At 38.8% G+C, this 9,052-nt stretch overlaps 1 protein-coding gene across 1 annotated transcript; it reads right to left on the bottom strand.

The window, feature by feature from the left end:
* Positions 1 to 7,309: 7,309 nt before the first annotated feature.
* On the bottom strand, positions 7,310 to 8,334 carry LOC139722197 (uncharacterized). The gene is made up of 2 exons (XM_071633516.1): positions 8,079 to 8,334; positions 7,310 to 7,953 (listed from the first exon to the last, which is right to left on the bottom strand). The coding sequence occupies exons 1-2, from the start codon at positions 8,332 to 8,334 to the stop codon at positions 7,310 to 7,312; spliced, it is 900 nt and encodes a 299-aa protein (XP_071489617.1).
* Positions 8,335 to 9,052: the final 718 nt, after the last annotated feature.

The raw sequence follows: 9,052 nt of genomic DNA, 5'->3' as shown, positions 1-9,052 counted from the left end.
GCTATAATATGATATAATATGATATACCATGATATGATATGATATGATATAATGTAATATGATGTAATATAATATACCATGATATGATATAACATAATATGATAAAATATAATATGATATGTTTGTAGGCCAATACAATACATTATAGCCTGTACTCTTTGATCCAAGATTTGTTTGAAATTTCAGTCACCAATCAGTAGCATTGGTACACAAAAATTAATTGCTTTTCGACAACGGCCATGGTGTGGCTCCCATCCACTCAGGTCACCTAAGTAATTATTGTTGTTCGTTTTATGGTAGGCGAAAATCCAGATAAGGTATACACGAAAATTAATTGCTTTTCAAGAACGACCGTGATGAAGGTACTAACCCATCCTAGGTACAATCGTATATCATCTGTCATTATTTCTACTATCATTATTATTGTTATTACCTTTTATTTGTTTGCATGCTTGTTTGTCTGTTGTTGTTTTGTTCTGTTTTTATTTGGCTTTAGTTTTGTTTTTGTTTTGCTTTGTTTTGTAATGTTTTCTTTGTTTGTTTTGGTGTGTTTGTTTTGTTTGTTTTGCTGGAGAGGGTATAGATTGTCAGACGACCTTGTTGTAACCGTGAATCGTCTACAACCCCTGGCTGCATTGGTGAGTAGTAATCAATGAAATGGTCATAACTGAATACACCTTGCGTTTGTTCCAATGACACTGATCGAAGCAGGATCACGTAATTAGAAAAAAAAAAGATGATTGTTTTAAACCGTCCTTGGAGACTACCCAGATGTAGAGACCAGCAAAGGCAGACAAAAGTCACGCGATGGGCAGTCGAAACGAAGAAACGTGATTGGATAACAATAATTTAGCACGCGCTAACTTCCGGACAGTGACACGACCGGAGAAAAATACTCGACAAGTCCAAGGAGACGAGCAATTACTATTGTCAGTTTTTGTCACACGGGTGAGTCAAAGAGAAGTAAGCGACGAAGGAGATGTTGGACATCGGGCTGCTGCCATTTGTGCAGCTTATTCATACAGAATGAGTTTGAGCAATAAGGGGACAAACTTTCTGTGTTTTGACAATTTATTGAAGTGAAAGTCAACGCCCACTTTCTCCGTCGGCCCACCAAAATCCCTGCGCCACGTTTTACAGGGTTCATCAGTGACACCGGCAACCATCGGTGAAATTCATGTTTGTTAGTTGTTTGTTATTCTTTTTTTTTTCGCTTTATTCGAGACATCGTTAACAAAGAGGCCCAAAATTGTCAATATACTTTCGGCTTACCAGACGCATCATCATGAAAACGGTAAAGGCATATGCCTGTGTGTGGGTGTGTGTTTGTGTGTGTGTGTGTTACGAATGTAAATACATGCACTTCATCTCTAGGGGAAATTCACCCTTTTTAAGCTGACTTATAACGAAAAAAAAGTTAACTCTGACGAAATCACATTATAGCATTCTAAAGAAGAGGAAGAAATCAAGCTCTGAGCTGAAAGAATAAAAATGGTTGAAACTTAAGGTTTCACATATTTTCACCGAGAAATTGCAAAAGGCGATTATTTCATCACTTCTAAGCTCTCTCTTCGATTGTTGATATACTCTAATGATTCTTGCGTAATAATTTCGGTCAAAGATTTCGCATGCTGTATGCCTTAACCCAAATACATTTTCGTTGCTGGGTTATGACACTACTAAATTTCCCTCCCAATTGCATCATATTTTTTTTTTTTCGATTTAACGATGCGATCCTTCAAGTTCAGGTAAATTGGCATGATCACGGAGATCAACATTCAAAAAGGTAACTAGTTCATTCAATTTAATCTCATCAGCGTGCGATGTCATGATTTTGTGAAATATCTATGACAAACGTGTAAAAAGTTCGTTCAAATTAACCCTTTGAGTGCTTTGAGTACTGATTAGCACAGAAAACCCCATAGCATTGTACACACTGTCCTAAGTCCCTGGCATGGAAAGGTTAAAAAATGCAAATGCAACGCATTCAAATTCGCATCAGTACCGCCCTGAAGAACGTTTATAAGGAATTCAAATTCACGAGAAGGCAAACATTAACCAATTATTTACAACATAGTACTGGCAGAGTTTTTCGTTGTTGTTGATATTCTGTGTAGTTACTCATCTGTTTGAATATACATGTATTACATTCAGTCAAGTTTAATGTACATCTGTATCTACTTTGAAATGGAAATAGAAAAAAAAAAGAAGGAATGACGTGAAACTTAATCGATTGCTCGGAGAATCAAAATGAACCGTGGGGGTAGAGCAGCGACCAAAATCACTTGGTTTTGAACTCTTTCTATTAATTGGAATGCAAGTCTGATGAAAATTGGGTGGGAAATCCTTTCAGGAATTACCTTACCAATAGGAAACTATATTTGTTGTGATAAACGGTCACAAAGTTACTGTCCTATATATCATGTGCTCTCTATCAATCATTTTGGCGTCCCGAAAGGAAGTTTTCTTGGTCCCCTCTTATTCATCATTGATATCAACGATTTACAAACTCTTCTGACAGTCTCTCGTTCATATCATTTGCTGAAATTATTGCAATCTTTTTAATTTTCTCACTCTAATCCAAATGTTTTGATAGAATTTTGGGATTCATAGGATTATCAGAGTGGAAAGGAGCCAATATGCTAAGACCAAAGTTATGTCTTTTTTTTTAGTTATATATCATATAATTTTGATACCTGATAAATAGTTTGTTGATAACACGATTCCATTTAAATGAATTAAACTGTTGTTTTTATTGTAACTGATTGAAAATCTACCCTACATCAACGTAAATAAGCACTGAATTATATATGGTACTCAGTGTTATAGAAGGAATCATGATAAAAAATCAGTGTCAGGGGCAATGTTTAAACCTACGACCACCTGTCCTGATTGCCGGACAGGCGTCCTATCCACTGGACCACCAATCTTCCGCCTGACAACCAGTGTGGGTTGTAACTCCTTATTTTCCTTAATTTCCTTTATTTTGAATAGATACGTAGTATACCCGCTGCAAGTTATAAGGATTTCTTTTTATCTGCAATGCTCCTTTAAGATCTCATACTTACATACCTTATTTTCTGAAAACAATAATGCTTATATAAATGATTTGTATTCGTTTCACTTGTGTCAATTCATGTATAAATGAAACAATGCCTTATCACATGTTTTTTTTCTTTTGTTACGATGTCAAAAAGAACTAAACAGACGAATCCATCATTTAATACCCAACACGTCAATCGAATGAGTCTCATTTACCCTTGACACTCATAATTTTCACAAAATCAGATTTTCACCTACTCTAATGTCTGGCATTTCCTTTGGTCGTAATGTCTCTTTAAGTTTTCGTCCCTACTCATTAACTTCTGCATGCGGGCAAAACTTAATAGGTAAAAAATTTCCATTTAACGACATTCAGTGCGAGAAACGCATTAGGACATCATTAAAACACTGTGCAGAGATGGTCTTTACACAGGCAACCGAGGAGAAATTAAACATTTTTAGAAGCGAAGGCGTTTTTTACATTTTATTTTTAAATCATAGCATTTGCCTTCTGCATTTCAGATCAGTCCGTTTCCCGTTCAACAACATTGTGAAATCATTTTGTCCTTCACTGTTCCAAAGAGAAAAGTTCGTAATATAATTCTTTTAATCTATCATGATACTAATACTGGATTGTTATAAGCAACACTCTCTCTTCTGATCAATTAACAGGACGAACAGCGAAACGCACTTCCTTTGGTCGTCCTTTCACTGGCTTTCATAGGTAGATATGTTAGATACTATTTGTCATCAATCTTATACAAAATGATGCACAGGACAGAGTGGATCAGTGAGAATTGGTTGCGCAGGTTCGAGGTTTAACTATGGAACTGAAGAGTTTGTTTGCAAAAACCGATAAGTCCATATTTGCCAAATGGAGATATTTGCGATTAAAGGTCAAGAAAAATAAAGAGAATATTAAGAAAATTTTTGCTTCTTTTGACCATAACCTTTTTATGTAGTGACCAATATGTCATTTAAAAGGTATTATTTTGTACTTTATGACAGAGATCGTACTTCAAAATCTTCAAAAATGGACTTATCGGTTTTTGCAAACAAACCCTTCATTACTGTTTAAACCCACATGGTGCGCTCGTGTGTCTTAAACTGTTTCTAATGTTAAAAGAGAGCATCCACTTCTCACTGGTCCACGAAATACACCTGTGCATCATTCGTTAATGGCCCATATATTCCCCATCATGCATCATGTACACCTAAAATATATGCAAGGCTTGAGCCATGCGTTCGAATTTTACCGGACGCATGGCTCAGTGTGGATCAGTAAAACAAAATGCACGATAATTACCAATTAGATTGCAGAGATTCTACAGCACATTTCATATTGTGTAATATGTAATGAAAGATTAGTAAGAATGGTCACAAAAGATTTTTAGATCAAGCAAGTAAATTGTTGACTGCATTTTTCTTTCAAGGAGAGTAGGGAGGGGTAAAATGGTGAGTAGACCTACTTTACAATTTGACCTCGAGTTTTTCTTTCTGCCCACAAAACTTTGTTGTAATTCCCCCTTTTCTTGGATATTTCCTTATTTTTATGGATGATGATGCATGATCAATTCCATTTTAAAGCCTATGGAGTCTGAGAAAACAATTTTGCAAGTTAGTACTGTATACATAAACTGTATTTCTTTTCATGTTTAATATCGTAAACAACATTAAAAAAGATATATATTCTTTACTAAACTTGTTTTAGACATAAATTATGATATCTGTTTACTTATAGATTATCATGAAATGCCTTTTGATCAGACAGCTTTCTGTAAACTGTTATGCATAACTCATTTTGAAATTCCGACACGTCATAGAACTTAATATATATATATTTTTTGATGAGGCATCTTTCTTTTTTTTTGGGGGGGGGGGTGGGTGGGTGGGGGGGGGGAGGAGTTGTTTTTACTAGTTTAGTTTTATCAAATTATCCCTTCTGCAATATAGACAAGGCAGGAAAAACCTAGAGGCTCCGATGGAATGAAAGTAAGATAATTATAATTGCTGCAGCAACCCCTTACCCTTGGAATTACTAACACGATTAAAATGCATTCAATTTATTTGACGAATTAATAAATGGCTTCCCAAATGAAGCAAGAAAATATACGTCTTCACTGTAAATATTGGAGAAATTCACTCAGTGGCGATTGTGTCGGCTCAGCAAGCGTAACCACCTTCTCACATTAATTTTACACAAGGTGAATTTGCTCTGTCCTATATTTGTGTGAAACTTGCCTGCCTCGTAGTCTTTATGCAAGCCGATTGGAGTGTTGCAAACACATGCCACGAAGTGCTGGGAGTTGGTTTGGAGGGATATTGTCCGTATGTGCTCTCCAATGCGACTGGCGAACGAGTCCAACTGACACCAAAGGCTGTCTCGTTTCCTCATCCGTACTTCAAGGCCCCTTTCCCTATGCGGTTCACGAAACACTCCTTTTATTGTGCTCCTCCGGGTAAGAACTTGTATTTCTGTTAGCATTATTATGCTATATCACCGTCATCATTATAATATTGTTGTTACTCGTGTGGCATAAAGATAGGGTGCAGTACAGGCTTCAGTGATGTGACAAAGATGCAAAGGATCAAACAGACTTTATTCAGGTCCGGACGTTTTACTTTTCAACTTTTGAAAAGTGGTGTATTACGTTGGGTTATTGAAGCTAACATAGACACCGTCCCTAGTTCCTTCCTGGAAAAAAAAATTAAACACACAAATACGAGTGGCTCAGACGGTCAAGCGAAACTATGTAACTGACAGCTGCAATTGACTTCATGTTATTACAGTAGTGTCCGCTAAATCCGGTTACGCTTATCAATCGGGTAAGAAAATGTCCTGTCTGCCTCTACCCAATTAAGCGAAGAGTACTTAAATCTTTATTGCTCCTCATTGTACTGTGTGAAATTACTGCCCAGAGCCTAACCATGTTTAATTGATGTGAAATATTTGCTTTGACAAACGCATAAGAACATAATCTGTATAATTCAGGATACCTAATTCTTAAGTGGACATAAAATGATACATTAACTTTATGTCAAGATTCAAGATTCAAATCTATTTTCACTTCCATCAAATAAACAAAGAAATCATATACAATGCATATGTGCAGGATATTTGTAATAATTGCAGAATGTGATTTAACAAAGTACATATGAAAATGAGTGGCAGATGAAAAAAAAAAACCCGCAATTATATCTTTGTTAATATATACATAAAGCGTATAATACAAGTTAACTAAGGATGGGGATGGAAATGGAGGGTCCCACCAAGAAGCAAAGCTTGTACGATATGGGACCCTCAGAAAATACACAAGACAGCAATACAAAACAAAATAAAACGAACCGATGTCAACTGACATGAAATCAAAATAATTCGGAAGGGAAAAAAGAAAGAAAAAAAAAGAAAAAAAAAAGAACTACAGCACGTGCCATCGCGGACGCAAGCAAGCTGGATTCCATAATGTAAAATTAGTGATAAAATACAACCTGGATTGAATATGATGCAAAAATTTTTATACGTAATTATACCGGTAGCAATGCAGGACAAGGAGAGAATAGACGCATCGGTATATACGGAACAATAACAGGAACATGTAAGGAGTAATTATGTTAAAAAGTCATTTAAATAAATTCATAATTGTATAATGTTCAAAGAAATGACTTGACTGAGATGGTAAACCGAACCTAACGCGGTTGGATGTTGTAAGATTTCAATGAAAACAAGTTTAATTTATTCTTGAAGGAGTTCAAAGATTGAGCTGTTGTAATATTCTTTTTTAAGGACACGTGATAGATAAATTTTGCTGTGTATTACATCTTCACCTTTGAAAGTATAAGTGTATCACTGTATATAACAGCAGTTTAAAGAGAGTTGTTGAAGGTTACGTCATTTATAATTTTCTCAGCCTGCATTCCGAACCCGTGTCTTCACGAGGGAAACTGCTCCGAAACTGAAGTGGACTTCACCTGCACGTGCAAGACACCATTCACTGGGAAGACTTGTGAAACAGGTAAATCCCGAAACATAGGCCCTACCTAAAGTGACTTGTTGTCATACCATATCATATTCATTCGATAGCAGTAAAGGGACCTATATTTCTAAGTCTCAAACAATATTTGACATAATCATGAAGGTGTCATATAATTTTTTGTAAGATCAGAATATCGTCAAACCAATCTTGATATTAACGCTTTTCTGAAATGAATATAATGTCCTGCATAGAACGTCAAAGAAAGTTTGTTACATGAATGCAATTTTCAATAGCTACCTGTATAGAAATAATGAAAGTCTGCCAGGTTCGGCAGTGACGTCAGTAACGCCGCTGGTGGGAGCGGAGCCCATAGGCGGACGCGCAGACGCGGCCACATGTTGGGCACGCAACAGCAGAAGTAGGGCTGAAATGCCGCAGGCATCAAGGGAAGTTTTTAGGCTGTCCTTGTATCGCTTGAGTGGCCTTCCGATGTTTCTTACTCCCGAAGCCAGCTCAGAGAAGGAGATCATCTTTGCATCATCCATTCGAACTACATGTCCGACCCACCGGAGATGGGCCTTCACGATGAGGGCTTCGATCCCGGGCGTTTTGGCTCTGCGAAGCACCTCAGTGCGGGAGACTCTACCCTGCCAGGAAATTCCTATGATTCGTCGCAGGCAGAGACCACGTCTCACAGCCATAGAGCGCAGAGACGTGAGAGGTGTAGACTGCCAGCCTGATGGAAAGTCCGATGCTTTGTTCACCCACAAACGTGTCCAAAGTCTGTCAAACGGAGCTCCTGCTTTTGCAAGCCTCTTGCAGACTTCTTTGTCCATGCTGCAGTTTGAAGACAGGCAGCTTCCCAGGTATGCAAAGCTCTCAACAGTGTTCATTGTTGTGCCCTCAATCTTGATTTGAGGATCAGGAGGTGTCTGACCTGGTGCAGGTTAAAGCATATCTTCTGTTTTCACAGGCTAATGGTCAGTCCGAAGGCTTTTGCTGCTTTTGCCAAACAAGTGACAAGTTGTTGCAGGTCTATTTCATTCAATACTGTAAGCGCACAATCTTCTGAAAACAGGAAGTCTCTCACTAGGGCCTCCTGGACTTTGGTTTTTGCCTTCAGACGTCTAAGGTCAAGGAATCGGCCGACACATCTGTAGCGAATACTGACACCAGCATCACACTTGGAGAGGGCGCAGAAGAGCATGGTAGCGAACATGAGGCTGACGAGTGTGGGAGCCATCACACAGCCTTGCTTCGCACCATTAGAGACCGGGAATGGGTCAGAGACATCTCCGTTTTCCACAATGCGAGCCATCATGCCATCATGAAATGATTGAATAATCTTGACGAGCTTTGGTGGGCAGCCTAGCTTGGTCAAGATAGCCAACAGGTCCTCTCAGCTGACAGCGTGACAAACGCCTTCGTCAGATACACGAAGAGGATGTACAAGTTTCGGTTTTGTTTTCGGCACTTCTCTTGTGGCTGCCGTACTGCGAAGACCATGTCTCTTGTTCCCCTGTTGTTCCTCAATCAACACTGGCTCTCAGAGACCACGTCGTCTAGCAGGTGGTGTGTGATACGGTTCAGAACAACACGGGCCATGATTTTTCCTGCGATGCTCAGCAGTGAGATGCCCTTGTGGCTGTCACATAAAGCTCTGTCCCCCTTGTTCTTGTACAGATGCAACCCTACTTACGTGTTGGTATAAAGTCCTGCGACACTGACCCTTCCTCCCAGAAGTGCTCAGTCAGCTTTATGGCAATAGCTTCACCTCCCTCTTTGAAGATCTCTGGGGGTATTCCGTCAGGACCAGGTGCTTTCCCCGCAAGTACTTGCTCGATGGCCTTCTGGGTTTCTACCAGCGTTAGGGGAGTCATCAAGAGAGGCCAGGACTGGTGCTGTGGCATATCTTGAATGGCCTGCTGGTCGATCTGGGAAGGTCTGTTTAGCAGCTGGCTGAAGTGATTACTCCAGCGGTGTATGATGTTGCTCTTCTCAGTCAGCAGCGTTCCATCAGCAGGGCACACAGGTGC

The sequence above is a fragment of the Diadema antillarum genome, unplaced genomic scaffold, assembly GCF_040938485.1.
Source record: "Diadema antillarum isolate AM-2024a unplaced genomic scaffold, OU_Dant_1.0 scf00000014, whole genome shotgun sequence".
Classification (NCBI taxonomy): Eukaryota; Metazoa; Echinodermata; class Echinoidea; order Diadematoida; family Diadematidae; genus Diadema; species Diadema antillarum.
Note: the sequence above shows the minus strand (reverse complement) of the source record. Positions and strands in the feature narration are given on the sequence as shown.

What these genes read in the sequence shown, in the direction of transcription:
- LOC139722197 (XM_071633516.1), bottom strand. Translation starts at nt 8,334, where the DNA reads ATGGCTCGCATTGTGGAAAACGGAGATGTCTCTGACCCATTCCCGGTC. An exon ending in CTTCCTGTTTTCAGAAGATT is followed by an intron (nt 7,954 to 8,078) that starts GTGCGCTTACAG and finishes AACCTGCACCAG; the next exon opens with GTCAGACACCTCCTGATCCT.